This window comes from Barbus barbus, assembly GCF_936440315.1.
Source record: "Barbus barbus genome assembly, chromosome: 38".
Taxonomy (NCBI): domain Eukaryota; kingdom Metazoa; phylum Chordata; class Actinopteri; order Cypriniformes; family Cyprinidae; genus Barbus; species Barbus barbus.
This window is the reverse complement of record NC_136716.1, coordinates 903565-926058: the sequence shown is the minus strand read 5'-3', so window position 1 is coordinate 926058 and position 22494 is coordinate 903565. Positions and strand designations below refer to the sequence as shown.

At 36.7% G+C, this 22494-nt stretch overlaps 2 protein-coding genes across 2 annotated transcripts in view; one reads left to right on the top strand and one right to left on the bottom strand.

Annotated features, from left to right (window-relative positions):
* The first annotated feature begins 5312 nt into the window (after positions 1 to 5312).
* The window catches only part of LOC306857792 (MMS19 nucleotide excision repair protein homolog), a 44227-nt gene continuing 27045 nt past the window's right edge, over positions 5313 to 22494 (top strand). Inside the window, exons 1-2 of the mRNA XM_079397951.1 lie at positions 5313 to 5504; positions 9236 to 9336. The gene's annotated coding sequence lies outside the window, so the exon portion shown is untranslated. The remainder of the gene's footprint in view (positions 5505 to 9235; positions 9337 to 22494) is intronic.
* On the bottom strand, positions 8051 to 21246 carry LOC306857794 (ubiquitin domain-containing protein 1). Its single transcript, XM_079397955.1, has 3 exons — positions 20700 to 21246; positions 12693 to 12920; positions 8051 to 10263 (listed from the first exon to the last, which is right to left on the bottom strand). The coding sequence occupies exons 1-3, from the start codon at positions 20761 to 20763 to the stop codon at positions 9878 to 9880; spliced, it is 678 nt and encodes a 225-aa protein (XP_079254081.1). The 5' UTR covers positions 20764 to 21246; the 3' UTR covers positions 8051 to 9877.

The window sequence follows — 22494 nt, the reverse complement described above, 5'->3', positions numbered from 1 at the left end:
CATGAAAATGGTGAAATCCAGGCTGCGTTACTGCCAGCCTCACAGATTCCAGCTGCAGTCGGCCCATTGGCTGGTGTTTTGGGCTCATGTAGAGAGCGTTTAGAGAGCGTGGGTGGGAAGACCGTCATACTTTCCAAAGAGGAAACAGAATAGCTCAGTTACAGCAAACCGAGGCAGTTTGAGCCCGGCTGTCGTCCAGTCCCGATCTGATGAAGCCTCTTCACTCACCATACCAAAGACCAATTCCTGTACTTACTGTATTTATTTGACATGTGTGTGTCAAGGACGAGAAAGAAGAAACATTGTCATTTTATGGCAGCTTTATCCCAGCTTGCTTCTGGCTGCACTTGAACTGCTCAGTTAGTGAATCTCGGCTTGCTTTGAGATGTTTTCAGGACCCAGATTTTATGTTAATATCAGGATATAATAGATTAATATCAGGAGTGTTTGCTGGACTAAAGTACATAAAAACAAACATATAGGGCTAATAACATGCAATGATTCAGACCTGGAAAACGGGTGTTTTGGTTTTGCATTATTTTTATATTGACTGTTTGGTTTTAAACATTAATAATTTAATTTCATACTCACAATTCACTGCAGAAAGCATTGTTATTTTCATTTCTAGTGAAGTGTGTTTAATGCAGCCGGGTCTAATTCTCTTTTATCTTATTTCCTGTCCATGTTGAAATCTTGAAATCACACAAATGAGTTTGCACCAAAAAGAAACTTGAATGGTTTGGCGATAGAAATCTTCAAAACAGTTTGTCTTTGTGTTGTATAATCAGCATACTTCAAATTTGGAACACAATCTGACGTTTCATAGATTGTGCTTCTTTAGCTCAGGATTTTTCAAGCTATAGTGCATTAATAAAAACCAAGGCTCTTTTCACCATAATGAACGTTATGATTCTTTAAATTAATTTTTATACAAGTGGGCATCTACTCTCCTCGGTGTTTCTGACGTACAGCTTTGACGTCACTAAAAGATGCAGAATGTGTTTTTAATAATTAAAACCATGCTTATTTTGATGTTCTATCTGTGCATGATTATACTGTAAGAAAATATCAGTAGAAAAATGGGAAAGCGGCTAGCACTTTACTTAAAGCCTTTAAATATAATGCATTATAGAAGTAGTTTCAATGCATTAATCATCCCTTGTAATGCACTTTATAATGCATGGTATGATCTCATTCATAATAGTGAGTGACGACATTATCCTTATCTTTTCATGTAAAGTGTTATGCATTAAAACACATGGCAAACAAACCTTCACATATTGCATTTTAACTTGGGTTACAATTATTTATGAAAATACATAATGCATTTACAATCTTCATTATGAATACCTTTATAATGCATTATGTTACCATGGCTTTATGGACATTTCCTTTAGTGCTAAAACAAAACACAATGCAATGCATAATTCAAAATATGTGTAAGTAAAACATATACAACATTTTGAGGTATTGTCTACGACCAGAACAGAAGGGACCACCAGTGAGAACTGATGTTTTACAGTGTCCTCCATAAGTATTGGGACAGTAAAGACAAAATTGCTCTGTTGGCTGTGGAGTCAAGACATTTACAAATATGATTAAAAGATGAATATGAGACAAAACTACAGAATGTCACATTTTATTATTAGCCGTTTCAACACATAGATGTTTTAGCAAATAAAAAGAACAGCACTTTTAGAGTTCATCCCACTCATTGATGTGAGCATAAGTATTGGGACAGTTGAACATAAGGCAGATATAAAAGATTAAAAGCTATTATTTAGTTGCAGACCCCTTGCACACAATCACAGCAGTGAGTCTGTGACCCATAGACATCACCAGACTCTTGCTCTCATCCTTTGAAATACTTTTCCCAGCCTTTAATGCAGCCAATTCCAATTGTTGCTTGTTTTGGGGAGTTTCTGCCTTTACTCTCCTCTCCAGCTGGTGTTCAATCAGATTTAAATCTGGAGATTGACTTGGGCAATCCAAGACTTTCCATTTCTTTGCTCTTATAAACTCCTTGACTGAACTGGCAGGGTGTTTTAGGTCATTGTCCTGATGCAATATGAAGCACTTCCCAATGAATCTGGTGGCATTTTCTTGAATATTGGTAGGCAGGATGGTTTTGTACCCTTCCAAATTCATTCTGCTACTGTCATCATACATTAAGTCATCAGTAAAGTTGAGAGGACCTGTTCCAGAGACAGCCATGCATGCCCATGCCATGACACCACCTCCACCATGCTTTACAGATGAGGCTGTATGCTTGGGATCATTGCAGTTCCCTTGTTTTCTCCACATTTTTGCTTTCCCATCACTTAGATAAAGGTTCATCTTTGTCTCATCGGTCCATAAACACAGTTCCAAAACTCTTCTGGCTCACCTTTGTGCTTTATAACAAACTCTAATCTTGTCTTTCTATGTTTGGTGCTGGTCAGAGGTTTGCATCTTGCTGTGTAGCATCTGTAATTCTGTGTCAAAGTCTCCTGAGGACAGTAGATTGTCAGAGCATCACCCAGCTTTCTGGAAGTTGTTGGTGATTTTACAGACATGTCTTTTAGGGTTCATTTTCACAGCTTTTATGATTTGTCTGTCATCAACTACTGTTGTTTTCTCAGCCAATCAGGTAGTTGTTAGTTGCTGGTGGTTTCCAAACTCTTGATTTCTCCATGCCCTTTGTTTTTGCTAGAGCTCTAACTGACTTCCTCTTTTCTTTTAGCATCCAAATTGCTTGCTTTTCTCTCAAAGTCAGCTCCCTCGTCTTCATCCTGGTTTGTGTGTGTCATCATCGAATGCCAGATTCAGAATACAGAAGTAATGGATATAACTGATACGACACATTCCCTGCTTTTAATATCTGAAGAATTAATGCAACAGGACACAGCTGATCACTTAGAAAGACCTGAGAGGCAACTGCTCCAATACTTATGCTCTCATCAGATAGAGGGATGAACTCTAAAAGTGCTGAACTTCTTAGCTGCTAAAACATCTGTGTGTTGAATCACCCAATAATAAAATGTGCCATTCTGTAATTTCGTCTCATATTCATCTTTTAATCATATTTGTAAATGTTTTGACTCCACAGCCGACAGAGCAATTTTGTCTTTACTGTTCCAATTGGAGGGCACCGTATGCAACTTCCAGCTGCCATGATTTCATCACAGATGTGCTTTGGTGAGGCAAAAGACAAAATCAACAAGTGAAAATCGAATCGGTCAAATTCACAGCCAACATCTGAGTCGACCAAAAGCCCCTAAGAATCAAAAAGCTGATTTTCCATAAAGTTTAATACTTAAAAGCACTGAATAAGCTCGCCTGACACTGAGCATGTATGAACGACTTCATATAAAACACAAATCAGCTACAGTAGAGCCGATAGACGGGAAACAACGCTCTCTACAGAGCTCAGGGAAACACAAGAACACACGGCTCCTTGTGAGTTGACATCAATGGAGGCTTTTTCCCAGGCCTGCAGTGCCATGAATGTGTGTTTGCTCATGTGTAGGAGAGCGTGGCGAGCGGATGAATGTGTCATTGAGACGCATCTCTCCCGGCTATAAACGCTTTGCTTCTGGCTGAGGCATTTATCTCATTACTCATCATTCCCACCATCTTAGGGACTTTTTTGGGCCGCAGCTGTTGTGTTTTACTGCCTAGCAAGCAGATTTGAATCCTAACCTCAACAGGGCTGGAGTTATGTAAGGAACCACACCGTGGTGAAAGGGTTATTTTCAGTGAACCTGATCCAGAGACATTTTAGTGCTTTTTAAACTCTATTAGGGTTTATCACCTAAAGAAACAGCCAAACATGTGCATGGGTCAACGACATGATGATTACGTAATGTCTAGATTTATTCATTCATTACAAAAAAAAAGCAGTAACGAAGATTTGTAATTTGTCAATTATTATTTGAAAAATGTTGTCCACCAAATCAAAGTCAAGTGATGCAACCAAAATGAAGCAATAAAACATAAAAAGGAACGGATTTCAGATAATTTGACAATGCAAGGTTAGTTTATATTGCTAAATGCTATATGTGACCCTGGACCACAAAACCAGTCATAGAGTATTTTTTTTTAAATCGAGTAATAAATAATCTTTCAATTGATGTATGGTTTGTTATGATAGGACAATATTTGTCTGAGATACAACTATTAGAAAGTTAAAGTTGTTCAAATTAAGTTCTTAGCAATGCATATTACTAATCAAAAATGAAGTTTTTATATATTTACGGTAGGAAATTCACTAAATATCTTCATGGAACATGATCTTAATATCCTAATGATTTTTGTCATAAAAGAGAAATGTATAATTTTGATCCATACAATGTATTGTTGGCTATTGCTACAAATATACCTGTGTTACTGATGACTGCTTTTGTGCTGCAGGGACACAAATATAGCTATATGATATTTCTGAATTAATAATTCATAATATTTGTAAAAAACACACACACACGCACAAACAAAATAAAAACTGATTAATTAAAAAATAAATAAAAAATTGACAACACTTTACTGTTCAATTTGGTAACATTAACTACATTAGTTAAATGCATTTAAAAGTTTATTAATTTTAATGTTAATTTCAACATTTATTAATATTCATAATTAAAATCAAAAGTTGTATAATTATTTAAAACTAACAAAATAACAATATAAAACAAAATATCAGTTACTAACGTTACAAAAGATGAATAAATACTGTACTAAATTAATTGCTCATTGTTAGTTCCTGCATCAATTAAGGTTAACTAATTGGATCTTACTGCAGTGTTAGCAAAAATAAATAAATAAATAAAACTTTTAATGATCACGATCACGATATGTACTCACACGGAATTGTAATGAAAACATTTATTACTTTTTAGCAATTAAATCTTTAAAAAAAAATAAAAAATAGTGATGAACATGAACACTTTGCATGTGTTTTTAAAACTAAAGAGTTTTTCCCACATTAATAGAGATAAACACCAGGTTGATCGGCTCAAAATGAGCATCCCTGAGCCTTTTGAGTTTATTTAATGATCAGAAGCAGAAAACAGCTGAGGTCATGTCCTCAAACATCATCATAATAAACATCTGGAAATATTAATAACTACCTGTACAAACAATATTCAGGAGCCTGCTTTCAGAACAAAGACACAGAAGAGGTGTGTGATGCCAATACATGGATGAAATGGACAATTATTTATAATATATTCTACTTTATTGAAAATCAATACACTTCACAATAATTTCTTTGTAAATACCGCCATCGTGCGGCTGCTGATGACGCGTGAGCCTCAAAGCGCGCCAGATTTCCCCGCGTGGGCGGGAAGAAGGTCAAAGCGCGCGAACGTTTCTCAGTCAGGCCTCTGAGATCGAGTCAGGAACAAACCCGATTCAGCAGCTTTAACTGGGTGAGACAGCTCTCTACAGGGACTCCAGCAACACCTCGTTTGTTCCAGACTTCCAGCAGCACTCAACCGCATTACTGGAGCCATGAACACCACAACACTGTGAGCACAACACAACTCTGCACTTATTCCGAGCTTAGAGTAGACGCCATCTTGGATCATACACGGATAAAAACAAGGCTGAGATGAGGGATCGATTTACTGCGTTTGAAATGTTCAAAACTCACTTTTAATAGACTTTTTGTCATTGAATGTCTTTTAGAAATAGGCCTATGTTTTGTCAGCTAAACAATCGAAATACAACTTCGCTTTCATTCCCATCAAAAATTAAATATGGCGCTATCCTGATTATTCTAGTTTCCATCTCAAATATCATTAGTTATGGAAATATTGGACCTTCATTTACTTGTATCAGTTATCATATATTTTAAATATATTTATTACTTAATATTTAACTAGTTTGATATATGTGATAACTATATTGTATACAGTATGATTACTAATAAATGCTAGGAGGTCCAGAGCTAATAACTACAACAATACTTACTTTAATTGTATGAAATATAACACATTCACAACCAATCAGAATTCAGTTTTCAGCAACATGGCGGCCGTAACGTGTGGTCTGAGGTGGTTAACTCCAAAATTACATAAACATTTGTTTTAGCCATATTTAACTGTTTTATCAGTTAAATATGGACAAACCCAGCGATTGGATTGTTTTCAACCAACAGTTGAGTTAAATGTTTAAATGTTAACCCATCCTTCTGGGCAGTAACACAATCCATATTTTACCCAACATTTTTAAGAGTGTAGACACAAAACAGAGGAAACTGAACACTAGCCGATCTGAGAACATGTAGAAATAATTAACAGTTTACTGACAAACATCTGTTTGCTTTCCCAGCTGTTCATTTTAATTGACAATTAAAACACCTTGTAAATGTACATATCTTTTGTAAAATAGGCTGTAAGCAAATTTAGGTAAGAATTTCACACTTTATCTCTTAATATACAGATATTCATCTATGAAGAAATTCATGTGAATTCCTTCTAAAGGTTTATGTAAAGTTCATGTGTTTTGTGGATGGGATATTTCTGCCACGCAAGAACAAAAAAATCATGCTTTGCTAAACCATAATGATAAGACAAGTCATAATTATGAGATATAAAGTCAATTATGACAAATTTGAAATTTAGATGAAAACAAATATTCAAATTTGTGAGTCAAAATTATGAAATACGTCAATTATGACCATAAAAATGATCAGATAAAAACTCAATTATAAGATAAAATCGTGACTACGACAGTCGAAATACAAAATTATGAGAAAGTCAAAATTCTGAAATGCAAAGTCATAATTACAACAGTCGAAAAAGAGAAATCTAAATTAATTTATGAAATTATGGCCTGGTTTCACAGACAGGGCTTAGACTAAGCCAGGATTAGATCATAGTTCAATTAGGACATTTACGTAATTTTTATAAACATGCATAGAAAAAAACATTACTTGTGTGCATCTTGAGACAAAACAAAGGCACCTATATATTTTAAGACCAGTCAGTGCAAGTTTATTTCAGTTCAAACAGCTCAGACTTACACTTTAGTCTAGGACTAGGCTTAAGTCTGTGAAACCGGGGGTATAATTAGTTAATCTTGAGAATTACAACTTTTTGTCTGTTTTTTACTTCGTAATCTCATTAGTCTCATAATGACTTGCGTTCAGTAAAACATGATTATTTTCTTATGTGGCAGAAACAGGCTTCCATACACACAGGCTTGAGTAAAGAGCAATGGCTTCTTATATTCTGGGATTTGAAAGAAAACTGTCCAAAGCGAGTCTCCTGAAATCTCCCCGACACACTGGAGCCAAAAACATCCACATGTATGGCTTCCCAGCAGCTTCCTCGGTCAAATCTGGAAACGTCATGTCATGAGACACACCTTAACCACATCATACATGCATTCAGACAGATCACAAACAATACAGGAAGAAAACATTGAGTGCAGAAGAATTTAGAATAACAGCAAGGTTTCAAATCTAAAACCATTATAATCACAATCAGCATGGATGATGAACACAAAATACAGACCTACACCTGTGTTGTCACTATTATAATTATCCTGACGTAACAGAAGTGTAGCAATTTGGGGGAAATGTAAGAAAGACAAAGCAGATGCCGATGAGAGAACTGCTATCAAGGTTTGCTGTTTCGATCATTAGCAGCAACAGTGCATCTATTTGGGCTGCTGCCACAGCATTAGGGTTTCATATTGTGCCGACTAAGGACAGGTTTATGGAGACAGCCGGAGGTCACACCGTTCCCAACCTGGGAAAAAAGCAGCAAAGAATGCAGGATTTGAGGAGTACACAACGTTACTGTGTACCGTTTCTTCCTTATCAAAGCATATAATTCATGACGCACATAACAGTTAAAGGAACTGAGTGAGTTTTTGGACTAAACGATGTTCGTAGGTTTTTTTTTGCTTTACAATGTGCAGCACTAGGAATGTTCCACGTTAAAGGGACAGTTCACCCAAAAAATGAAAATTGTCATTATTCACTCACCCTCATGTTCCAAACCTGTGTGACTTAATATCTTCTGCAAAGCACAAAAGATACAGAAATATTTCTGCTGTTGTTTTTGAAATGACAGCCTGTAGGGTCCAAAACAACACTGGACCACACTGGCTTTTATTATGAAATAAAAATTAGAACATTTTGAAAAGAAGCCAAAAGTATGAGATAAAAAGCAACATTATGAAAGATGATTTCAATTAATCGTAATTCTGACAAATATTGAAACTTACCAAAATGTCAAAATACGCATAAGCCAAAATTGAGAAGTCATAAAGTTGCGATTTTTGTCAGAATTATGATCTGAACTCAGACTTTTTTCCTAATTTAGCTTTTTATCTCATAATCCCTTATTTCATGACTTTTTCATCTTTTTATGTCAAACAAAATAACATTGGACCACAATGACACAATGCAAAAAAAGAGAAAAGACGATGACACATTTTCAGATTTTAGGATGAGTGTGACTAAATGACAGAATTTTCATTTTCTGTTTAATAATCCCTTGAATATTGCATACTGTCTATTACTAAAGTACACACCTTGTGGACTTACATTGCAAGAGCATAAATGTTAAAATTGAGTTTTTTTTTTTTTTTTTTTTCCTGTGGTAGCTGACCATACAATACAGAGGATTCTGAATATCTTAACTTGTTTTTAACCTGGAATATTACTTGAATATTTGCATGCCCAATGAAACTTTTGCAATTTGCAATGATAAATTAATTTGATTTCTCTCATCCATAAATCTCCATGTGTCTTTTTATATATATAAAAAAATTAAATGCTTAAAAACAACAGAGGAAAGAAGTAACCCAAAGTAGAAGGAATGGCGTGAGAAACACGCCGGCGTTCGGGAGACTCGGGCTAATGAGGAACAGTTGCTGTTGAGGTAATGAGCTGTTTCTAACCAGTGTGGTGTGCGCTGAGAGTCACACGGTGATATAATCAGGAGCAGAAAACCTTTAGTAGAAGAAACAACATTTAAATGAACAGACATTGAGGACCAAACATTGCAGGCCTGATACAGATACAGATGCGACAATGCATTCTCAAAATATAACAGCCTCGTAATGCCACTGATAAAGGTTTAAGAATCATTAAAAATTCTAAGTGATTACAAAAAGCAGGGTAAAGATTGGAATAGTACAGAATATAATCTCCCAAAATAGTAGCAATATCGACTGATTGCAGCCTGAGCGATTACAGCACTATAAAAGAAGTCGTCTGATAGCGTGTCCATTCTTCCTTTAGGAGGCAGCAATACGGCTTCATCTACAAGATGACCTGTAATCTACAGCGCACAGAGGCTGATGAAGATGTGACGCATCGTCTCTGCGCACTCCATTTACACAGTGAGTCTTTTAGCAGTGCCTCCGTCAGCGGACGTGTCCGAGTTGTAGATTAGCTACATCGGATGAACGCCATCAGCGTCTTTTTCCGGTTTTAGGATTGCATAGAAAGTACAGTTGTGCTTAAAGACGTCAGTCCTAAAATATGAAGCGTGTGAAAGTGACCGAATGTACCTCATAAGCGAAATAAAACCAGCATTTACTCGTCTTTCAAGGCACGACTATTCTAGGATACTCAAGTGTGCAAAATGAAGCTCAAGTTCGATTATCTTAAAAGGAGAGAGAGAGATCGCTTTCAGAGGACCATCAAGAGACTCAAATCAGTGTGGTTCGCTACCAAATTCACGTTGGCACTTCTGCTCAAGTCCGCTGCGTTTGGTTTATTTGTTTCTCCAGATGTTCGGCTTGACGCACGCTGTGAATCACACTTTTTCCTCCAGAACAAGTTGCTTGATGGTCTCGATTCATTTTTGTGCAAAACGTGTTGTGGTTCGATGTTCTTTCAGCTGCTGTGGTTTGGTCCTTTATCCCTTTGTAGTCCATCCTAGTTGTTGGGTGTGGGCTGCTGGTTCACGATGACCTGGATAACAAAGTCCTTCTGGATCTTGGTATCTTGCAGGCGGGTCTTGTCTGTGAGGAGCTTCCCAGAGAAGAACCAGCGCTGGTGGGCCAGGTCGATGTCGTCCTGAGCTTGCAGCTGTTTTTTGAGCAGGCCGATGGTGTCGGTCATGCTGGCGTTCAGACGCACGTCTTTGCCAGTGGAGAGCCGTACTTTCAGCTGGAACTCTTTCTTCTGTGTGGTCGGGGGCTCGGGGTTGTCAGACAGGTCTTCTTCGCTTCTTTCGCTGATCAGATTGACCGGTGGGGCCAGGCAGTAAACCGGTAGCTGGTAACGGTTTCCGAGTTCGTCGTAACACTCGGTCAGGGATCCTGGAGTAATTAAAAGTACAAACAACCATCAGCGATGGGGAAATAAAGTGCGACAGATAAAACAACGAGGGTTGGTGTGTGTCATTTCTTTTGTTTTCATGCTATTTAATACTTCTTTATTATGGTAAAAACTTCCCCTCTAGAAGTTGTAAAATAAGTTGTTTTATGTGGATAATGAAACATGAGTAAACAATAAGTACACCAACTCAACATTACATTGTGAATAAGGTTCCGATGTGGTTTGGAAAAGTATGAAAAGGTATGGAATTTGATTTATGGAATTTCCATGAATTGCAAAAATAAATGTTATATAATCATGATGCATCGTGATATCGAATTGAATCGAATCATTGACCTGATAATCGTAATCGAATCGTGAAACCAGTGCCGATTCACACCTCTACTGAATATGGTCTGAAAATCTATTGAGAGGTTTGGAAATTTGAGTCTGGAAAAGTGTGGAATGTTGAAATGGAAGATATGTAGGAAACCTGGAATGTGGAAACAACTGGATTTGTAACAAATGAGAGGTATGCATATAAATCTGGATTAGGCCATATGTTGGCTTTATATTGAACCTTTATTTTGTGGGCTGCTCACCTAATTTTCTATAATTTTAACAGCATCCTATGAGATTCTCCACTGGACAACAGATGGACTCTCGTTTCTCAAATCCTCACTCAGTTTTTTTTAAATGTAAATCATGATAAATATTGATCAGTGCATCAAGAATAAGAAATATCTGGTTTGTGCTTTAGTATTGAAATGTTTTATTTCTTGGGTTTTGGTTTTTAACCTCTCCTCACATTCATCTTGAGCCTGATGGCAATGGTAAGGCAAATCAGGTTTATTTGTTTAGCACATTTCTCACATGCCAGTAATGCAGTTTTGCTTTAAATTCATTTGGGCTTGGTGCTTATAATAAATATCATTTATAGTGAATGCAACTATAATTTTTTGCATTCTCTATTCTTGTTCTGTATACCTTTTAAATTTGAAAGATTTTCATGGAACGAGGGGAACTAAAATGTTTACTGTGTAAAATTTCCAGATATTTCTTAATGTAATAAAATGTGAATTAAGCACTAATGCAATTATTTATTTATTTTTTAACAACAATGCAATTTTGGGTCACACTTTATTTTAAGGAGTCCTTGTACGATTAAGTACTGATTAATATTAAAAACTTGCACTTTAGGTTAAGAGAGTTAGGATTAGGGTTTTCCTTCTGGTTAGTTGCATGTAATTATGCATAATTTACTGTTATTACTACAGCAAGTACATGCTAGGGGTGTTGATATTAATCGTTGCGATGCGGTTGCGGACGATTCTGCATCGATGCAGTAATAGCCCATAATCGATTACAGCCTACTGACAGCATACGCATACGCGCTTGTCACACGAGTATTAAAAATGCACTCTTTTTAAATCTGAGCTTGGCTTTTTCCCGCATATGGCACATGTGTGAGCTAGAGACAATCACGGCGTCATTACACAGAATATTCTCTGCGAGACGTGTGCATTGCTTGACTGTGCTTCCACTCGCTGTTATTTTAGTCTTTTACTTTAGATATACTTTCATTTATGCCGTTTGGAATGCAGTAAATATTTGATGCATGAAACTCGTGTACTGACAGACTTTCTCGTGCGCTTTGTGTTTGTTTGTCCTGAAGCTCACTCGCGGCTGCAGTTTAATGCACTTGCATCTCCGAATACTTTTATGATTCTGAATTAATGTGTAAACAGTCAGTTACAGGATAAAACATATGATATGTGGAAACAGATCTGTGCATTAGTGTGAATGCTGCAAATGTATATGACCTCATCAGTAATAATCAAACAGCAATAATGCTGAGGAGAAAAGAAAAACCCATAACTATGTTTGTCTGTAAACTTTCAGATACTTAAAGCGCTCTTAGATTGTTTATCACTTGTAATTGTCTTTTTCCCCCTTTATTTCTTTATATTTGCTTGTATGTTATTTTGACTGTTTAATTCTTAACAATAATTAATGAATTATATATTAGTTAATTAACAGTTAGTTTAAAAAGTATCCTGCTTATATAATTTATTAAAAATGCACAAAATAAATTAATTTTTATATTTTCATAAACTTAAACTTTTTGGTAATTTATATAACTTTTTTTCACGAATACAATAATCTGCCAAATGTCGTCTTTTAAAAGAGACCAACCTTAAGTCTGTGCTCCGAAGCATTCACAATTTATAACAATTCAAGTTGGAAATGTCATTTTCAGGTCTATGCTCCAAAAGTGGAACTGACTGTTGACAGGTTAAAGTGTTTTGACCAAATTTTCCAGAAAGAAATGGTAACTTCAGTTTTGCACAATACATATTTCCAGTTCCTCATAAGACAGCAAGTCAGACAGACAAAGCTGGTTTGGTCACAGCCGATCGGAGACTCTCACCGTGTGGTAACGTGATGTTGGCTCCGTCCACGATGGCCTGAGCCAGTTCATGATCGTTACACTCCAGAGCCACAGCGGCGGCCTTCAGGGCATCCCAGATCTCCTTCCGGCCCTCGAACGCCGGAGCCGTGTCCCAGAACTCATCTCTCTTACTGCGGAGCTGGCCCTCCGTCATGGGGTAATCGCTCTTCCACTTGGGCTTGTCTTTCTTCAGCGGCTCATTACGACCTGCAGACGCAGACGAGGTGTGAATTAACACTAATGTGTGAGAAGCGTAGGCCATACAGCATTTCCTGGAATAATGCCTTCGATGATTCATGAGGATCAAAGTGAAGAGCGCATTATTTTTGACCATTATGCCAGAAGTATACTATTCTGATGAATTATGATGAGGTTAGTTTCAAATCACAGCGAAGGCACGTATGATTTCACTAATGTAGGCCGACAAAGACTTTCATTCGCATTTTCCATCAGCACTTTCATAAACGGGCAACAAAAAGGAGATTGAGTGGAATGTAAGAGTAATAGTGTAATAAACAATAATTGACATTTACTGCTTTCAAATGATTATGGTGTAATGGAATATTGGGGGGGGGGGGGGTAAATATATGAAAGAGATTAATACTTTTATTCAGAAAGGCATCAAAAGACATTTATAATTTTACAAAAGGTTTCTATTTCAAATAAATGCTGTTCTTTTGAACTTTCTATTCGTCTGTGAATCCTGAAAAATAAAGTACATCAGGTTTCCAAAAAAATATTGGGCAGCACAACTGTTTTCAACATTGCTAATAATAATAAATGTTTCTCGAGCAGCATATTAGAATAATTTCTGAAGATCATGTGACACTGAAAACTGAAATAACGATGCTGAAAATTCAGCTTTACATTACTCGCGCAGAATAGAGTTATTTTAAATTGTAATAATATTTCACAATTTTCGCTGTACTTTTAATCAAATAACCATAGCCTCGGTGAGCATAAGAAAAGAAATCTCACATATATAGGCTTATAAGATTATATAAAGCTTACATATAGTTTGATCCTATTATTATTAAATATAATTAATTGGACCCAACTACCTATAAAATTAAGATGGAGATAAATTAATGGCCAATTAGTATGCATATAAAACATGTTTTTCTTATAGTACAATAAGCTCAATCTCAATAAAAGCAGAAGTGAACTTCGCTTAATCATATTCCCATGCCTGAGCAAAGGTTGTGTATTTATGACTGTTTGTCTGCAAATACTGCCCTCCCCAATGACTGATCACTTCAGGCAAAAAACAACTGCCTCCGTCCATCAGCAGAAAACCCCAAACAGCTCCTCCTGACCCTGAGCATATCTGCTCAAACAGAGCCGCTGTTTTGAATCAACAATGATAGGCTGAGCCCAACACACGGCGATCAGGACACGGCCCACATTACTGCATACTGTTTAACATTACAACACACGCTCTTGTGTGTTTGCATTAGGCCTGAAATAAATAGTGCATCATTATCAACATTTATTAGGGCCCAAGCCAGTAAGGCGCAGGGCCCTATTGTTCTTCTAAGGATTATTATTATTATTTTTTTTTTTTTTTTCGACTATCCGGGTACTTTTGGGGGCCTTAACGTGCCCGAAAACTCTCGAAAATTGGCACGCACATTGGAACCTGCGGCCATTAGGACGCCGCTGAGGCTGGGACCCGGGCGTGGCACAGGGGCTCTACGGCGCCCCCTGGAAAATTGTCACAAAACACGATGTATAGCTCACACATACTTGCACGTATTCATATGAAACTCGGTACACATATAGAACTCATGTTTCACAGAGTTGATGGTTTGGATTAACCCTTTAATTGCCGTATCCCTTAAAACCAAACTGCCAGAGGGTTACTGTGATGCTTGTGCTCGCCGGGCACCGTTTTATCGATGCCACCGGGGTGGCGTATGCTGACGGCTTGGGCCCGTCATCGCTGCTCGCAGCTATATTCTACAATTATTATTGTTAAATAGTAATTTAGTTCAGTTCAAAGTGTTGATGTTGCACACTTAATACATTTACAGTTCATCAAAACAAATGATTCAGCTATAAAGCATCTCTACTGAAGACAACAGCGTCTTCATCATCATCATCATCATCATCATCATCCAGCTCAATTCTGTTCACATCGGATGTCAGTGCAGTCAAATCAGCAATATTTCTGATTGTCAATGGGTTTTAAGATCCAATAACAACAAGTTGATGAGGTTAAAATAAATGAGAGGCACTGTTAAAACAATAACATCAGACATTCCTATCTGGATTTAAAGGAACAAATTTAAGAAAAATCTCAGAGATAAAAGCTTTTGCATCTGAAGACTTCAACTGTTGAACAAACACACAAACTAATGGAGACAGAGAATGAGCGCACACTTATTGGCCAAATATCGTCCGATATATCGGCTGTTGTGATGCGTAGCTCAACCACTACACAGTATAATGTCACTCTCATATTATTTACACACAAAGCTTCCAGAAAACAACCAAGAAACGGTATACTAAAGCTACAGATACCACGAGAATGTCCATTAAGTAATGTTTAGAAGATTTAGCAACAATTTGAGCAATCCACACATTTAGAAACTTCTCATGAGCCTTAGTGTGAACAGTAATAGTGAAGCAATCACCTCTAGTAATAAACCTGCTACAGAAACAAGGAAGTGCACAGTGATGGAGAGATAGTAGATGACTCAGTGCTTTCCCATCAAAACACATTATTTATAGCATAAAGGTGTTATAAGTAATCATCAGGACACATTGTGTGATTTACAGCGCTGTTCTACCCAGAATGCTTCACTCCACCTGACTACAATGATGGAGGAGTATCATCAACACTTAAAAACACAGGCAGAAAGTCTGGTTCTCTAAACCAGCTTAACACAGTGAATAAATAATATAAATAGAACAGTTTAAAATAAAGCCTGCATATGTGTTTTGTGTCATATTTGATGCATCAGGCTTTTATGGCTCATATAGTCTGATACAGTGAGATAATGAAGGAAAAAACGGCTCAGTTTTATTCAGAGCAAAAATATACATTTGCTGCAGATGCTGATATGTATAAAATGAAATTCTGATGCTTGTAATGTAAATTAATTAGATCTTTATGACAGTGCAGTGACATAAAATGATCTAAATATCGGTCATCATCACTATATCTGCGATAATTAGAGAAGCACTGATTGACCCGCCAGTAATCGGCCGGTCAGTCTCACGTCTTGTCGATTCCGAGCCGATACTTATTGCCAGCGGCGCAGGCAATGACATCACAGCCACGCACACACTCAGTAAACACGTCGTTTCGCGTGAGAATGATTCTAATTTTAATTGCGTTCAGTGTAAACAACTGATAATGTATTGATGTCGTGCCGGATGAGGCTTGCACAGCCTGAGTGAGCGTGTGAGAGAGACAGCACACACTAAATAACTCACAGAAATGTATAGATGCAAAAAAAAAGATATTTAGAAAATAGGATTTAGGTAAGCAACATTATACGCCCATGATGTTTCCCTGAATATCAATATCAGCACGATTGCAATGTGACACTGATTTTATACAATTAAATAATTTAAATAAACAAGAAGTTCAAATTAAGTGACTTAGATTTTAGACAAAATATTTGCCGTTTTTGCTCAATTTCACTGACGAAAATAGTTGTGATCAAAGCCACAGCAGAACTGTTGTGTGTCTGCAAGCAACAGCGGTGTTTCGTTACTGAATGAATCGAGTGAGTCAATGATTCATAAGGACAGTCACTTGCCTCGTTTCTGAATAAATCAGCCGTTTGAATTAATTAATAAATGACTCACTCATTAAAACAGACACTTGCCGCCACCTACTACTGGTGCTTTAGTCATATTTAAAAGTATCATGGCATTTTTTCAATATTTATTTCTATTTTACAGTGTAAATGCATTGGCACCTCAGCTTCATCAAACTGTCTGTGTAAATGCATCTAATGCCACTTCAGATGCAGATTCTGTTTCCTCAGCGGTGGAAAGATGGAGTTTGTTAATACTCATTTCATTTGAATAGAAACAACTCTAGTTTCTTATTATGCTAACTGAATAATTCGAAACACAGTCAGAATTTGATGTGAAAGACGACACATTTAATAAGGTTGGGGGGGGTGAATGGTCATTTATAAACAGTGGGAAATGACATCTGTTTTGTTACATACAGCAACTCATTTTACGTTAGCCAATTCTTCCTCTTTCCAGCCACAGAGCACTTTATTTTGAGAGAAAATCTGTAACTTAGTCCAGATTGGGGGAATTGTAATGTTTAATTTATTTTATGTAAATTGAAATTTGCATAGATTTTTGTTTGTATAAAAAAAATCGGGAATCGGCCAAGAAAATTGCAATCGGTGCATCTCTAGCAATAATATATCTTAGTAAGATGAGATGTAAATGATCCAAACATATAATGCAATGCTGATTGAGAGATGAAGAAATAAACGGTCCTCAGAAGATGTGAGATGAAGATCATTCCTCCGCTGAGGAACAGAGAAAGTAAAGCTTCTGGAAACAAACGCTCCTCAAAAGATCCTGATGATCAGATTTGAGACTAAAAGATGATTGATGGAGAATCAAGTAAAGCTGAGCTGCTTCAGTCCAGTAAGAGTTCATCTGGAGATATTACTGCAGTTATTCTGACGTTTAATTGATCATAATCAGAGAAGATTTGACAGCAGAAAGACACGAGAAGCTCGAGCTGAAGCTGGATGTTTCTACAATTACACTAAAAGAGCTTTTACTGGATAAAAACCTCTAAACTATCAATCAGAGACAGAAGACATGAGGAGATTGTGGTATAAGCAAAGTTTTGATCATGTTGATTATTTAGAGGACTTAGAATGTGTGCATGTAATATGATACTGTAGGATTTCATCCAAAAAAGGGCTTCAAAGTGACAGGCAGAGAAATGTAGACAAATGGCTGTTAACAATCCAGTGCTTCGGTCAAATAAAAGAGACCACTGACAATGTGAAGAACTCCAAAAGGGACTCTAAACGTTCCCAGAAGCCAAGTGCTTCATGCCAGTTTCTTTGAGATTTTTTTAGCAATGTCATTGGCTTTCGCTACACGTGGCTAGACGGAAGGAGCACTTGTGATTTAAATCATCTAAAGTCAAAGAGCTTATTAAGCCACAATAACAAGAGACAACGCAGAAAGTGACTGTCAAAGTCCAGCACCTCGTATAATCTCCAGTCAAACGATATGTAAACGCTCTGTTGTTGTCTTGAGGCCAGGAGCTCTGAGGAGCAGAATAAAGTTGCATTCTTCTCCTGTAATTCTCTCGTTACACAAACACAAGCCGGGACAGATCTGTGTTACAGGAACACGAGACGCTCCTGCTTCATCACTGAATGATGTGCGGCTCACAGCAGCTCCACAGAAACTGTGATTATTTACATGAGGAGCGTCTCAAACTCATCTCTGCATGCTGTTCTGAGTTTGGCTTTATTATAACCTTCATCTGGGATAGATTCATCTAAATAAAAACAGTCGTTAGTGGCCTAATTCATTTCAGTCAAAAACACTCACAAATCAGTGTTACATATGAATTATGAATATTTTACATAAGCAAAGTTTAGGTAAATAATAGTAATTTAAATAATTCTTTAAAAATATATAGTTATAGTTATACTACTACTAATAATAATCAGATTCACAAACAATTGACTTATGAACAGATTCATTGAGTCAAAACACTCACAAATCAGTCCAATATATGAATTATGAAAATTAAGCAAAGTTTGAGAAGTACAAAACTTTCTAAATAAAAATAGTAATAGTTTAAATAGCTTAACTTCTCAAACTGTGTTCTAGTATTACTACTAATAATAATTATAGTCTTGTAATCAGATTCACAAACAAATGACTTATGAACAGATTTGAGTCAAAAACACTAATAAATTAGTCTAATACACACATTGGGAATATTTGACATTGTTATTAAGCATCTAATCAGATTAACAAAAAAAATTATTATGAACTGATTCGAGTTAAAGCCACTCAATAACCAACAGTTTTATATATGCATATTTTATATTATTAAGAAAAGTTGGAGAAGTTGTTTAAGCAATAATAATAATATATATTTTTTTTTAAGTTTTGAACTCCATATGCTCCGGTAATAATAATAATTAATGATAGTGTAGTCAAACTAACAACTCTTATGAATATGAATTTCATCAAAGTGCAAAACTTTAAATAATAATAATAATATTTATTTAAATGTTTTGAACTTCCAAAACTTTTTCTATGGTAATAATAATTAACAATAATTTATAATATTGCTGTTTTTATTTATGCAAAGTTAATTTGTGTGCTAAATTGTAGCTCATTTATTTTTATTGTTTAGGGCTGATATTTCAGATAAGAACGAATGACTTATTTAATAAACCTCCCAAACTAAGAGAGACTGGACTGGAGAGATGCATTGTCTTCTAGGAGCGGTCACATAATACACAGCCCACGTGTCAATCTTATCTCCTGTTCAGGACACACACAACAAGCACAGATAACCCTACAAAACACTGATAGACGTCTGTGACCGCAACACTTCCCCTGATACACGTCAAACACATGTCACTGCCATAATGCAGCGGCTTCCTTCAGTGGAATGAACTGTTTGGGCTTCCTATCCCAATTATTTTTCACTACAGCTGATGGAAAACGCAGAAAAGCAACAGGCACGACGGTCACACGGAGCAAACATGCAGGAACATGCCCTGAGACGGGACAGACTGCCAGCTCCAACATGCATACAGGAGAAGAAAAACAGATCATGCTCAAAACGCAGGCCTCTATTGTCATAAAAGCACAGCAAGTGCTGGTAAACACATCTTATTTAACATTTGGAGACCCGTGGCAGTAAAGGGAAGAGGAACTTCAACAAAGAGCAGAAGCAGAAGTGTTGCACATAAAAGTTGCATATTTTAAGAAAAACCATGGCATTTTGATTAATATGCTAGGCATTTCTGTGGAATTTCAAGGTGTTATCATAACCAATGTACAAAAAAACACAGCAAAACCATGGGATCATGTGATGAAACATGGTAACACTATAGCACTACAGTCATTTTATTTCCCATGAGAAATGTGAATATTTAAGTATGCAAAGATAATACAAAATCCAAATGGTAATACAACAGCCCTTTGATATGCAAACTGTGGTATATGTCTATTACACAGTCGATGTATTTCAAATAATACCATAGTACACATGAATAACCGTGCTACTTTTATGTTGGTGGTGGATTGTGCTTTTCAACACGTCTGAAATATACACATTTTAACTACAGCCACAATAAATCATTGCACATGAAAACAAAAGGCATTCAAAATATGTACTGTGGTGATACCGTGGTACAGTAAGCCTATGGTACTTTGATGCATAGTAATAAAGGAGTACTAAATAAGGTAAGTTCGTGTATTTGTGTGTCATGATATTCATAAACATGTCCAAAAACATGCCTGGTGTCCCCAAATTTGATAAACTTTACTGTTTGAGTAAGGTAGATTTTGTACTAAAAGTACATTCCTAAAACATGGCATTTACACGGTAATCAACATATTTCACGATAGAAAACCATTCAAATAACATGCATGCGTGTGCAATACTATGAAGCTCTTTAGCTGTGGTATACAGTGGGATTCAACACATCTGAAATATGTATATGTTTAATAATGCTAATTAATCATTCGTTTAGAATCAAAAGTACAGTCTCAATAAATCATTGCATATTTAGAAAACAAACATTCTTTCGTGCAAGCTTAATATAAATACTGCATGCTTACATTAGTAAGATCATGAATAATAGCTTGTAACATGGTAATATCGCGGGGCTTTATGTTTGTGTTGTGTCTGTTGTTCCCACATCAGGTTTAGTCAATGCACATGATATTTGCATGTTTTGAAGAAAGCCACACAGGGAAAGCAGCATCACAGATGCAGAAGAGTCTCACCTCCGCGCTTCCTCGAGCCGTGTGCACGTGACTCCGCGCGCTCGCGCCCCACGCAGCCTCCCATGACTGTCAATCAAACACAGGCCACATCTCAGGATTCACTCCTGCTTTCGGATCTTCTGACTCCCAAACGAACACAGTACTAGACTAAATACAGTAGTGTCTGTTAGGTGATCTTATCTATCAACAGCACGCGCATTTAAGGGAAGCCTCCCACAACAAAAACAAGCCAAACTCCGCAGAACTCCAGACTGAGGATGATCTATCGGTGAAGTTATCGGTGAAGAGAATCGCGTTTAGTAGTTTATGGCTTTATCCGACGAGCTAACGTTAACTTACAGCGGCTAGCTTCATCCAGAACTCTTAAATCCGGTCTGAAAGGATACAACAACATTAGCGAGACTAGTATTTGAGCTTTATAGATTACTCCGTGCTCGTTTTGCTGTATATCAAACCTGCCTCAGCTCTTTATCTCTCGCTAGTCTAACGCTACCTTTCCCCTCACCGATGTTTCCAACTATTCACGTTACTGACGCACACCGCGCGTGCGCGCGCTGACCACGTGACTGCGCCAGAGCCCCTCCTCCAGAGGGAGCCTTCAATCTCCGCTCAATAATCGTGGAAAGTTTCTGAACTTATAGACTGCGTGTCTACTGCATGCTTGGCACGACGTTTTGGAGTGAGCTATATTTGCAGTTTGCTTTACAGTGCAATAATGCGATTTAACGTTTAAAAATGCCATTACCACTGACAAGATAAGCAGGCTTTATTGTGACGACGAAAGCACATTTTCCAAAGCAGCAAAACAACATAGAAATATATCAACAGAAGTCAGGAAGAGCTTTACACAATACATATACAAGCTTCCAGAACACAGACAACATCAACAACACACAGATAATACAAAATAACATGTCAATAAAATACACATGTATCTAAAAATAAACAACAACAAAAATAAAATGAAATTGAAAAGAAAATGAAATAAATTATAAGTGCATTAAAGGAAAATCTCCAATAATAAAACAACAAGAAAAGCGAGTGTAAAACTAAAAACTCAACAAAAAAATACTTAATGAATACATAGAATACAACATAGAAAATAGTTAGAACAGCTGAACAAATAAATACATTTCCCACCATGTTTACCCGCTCGTAGCCAGGAAAAATAGCCCCTATCTTACGCAACTTTTTGCTAAATGCAATAATAAAAATAATATATTTCTGAGGGAGGGGCTTCATAAAAGCAGGAAATGACGAGCGTTCATAAGAGAAGGCACAGAGCGGTGTAGAATAAAGGTCAATTATGTGAAAAATTATTATTTTTTAAACAAGGTATTAACACATGTTAGACTGCACCCCATAAACACAATCAACCCTAGAATATAAAGATTCAACCACCCCTTTAAGTGCCATATATGCGAGACCGTAGGATATTGATATTTCTTCAGGACTCAGAGTTTGACATCTCCACCCATTTAGGATATCTCTGAATGCACTTCCAAAAGCCTCACATCTGTGTGTTTGAGGATATTATTCTCCTGATGTAAGCAATGCATCAGATATGCATCAGATAATAGAAAAACTCATATTCAGTGACGTTCACTGCTAATCTTATATATATATATGTATAAACCTTTCCGTTCGGACTAATAATAAACATTTTTTATTGCCTTTTTTTTTGTCATTTTGGAATAATTTTAAAATGGACTTGGCAGCTTTAACAAAAAAACTTTAAATGTAGAACCTTACGACATTTGGCTTTATTTATTAAAACCCACACTTTTCTGAAAAC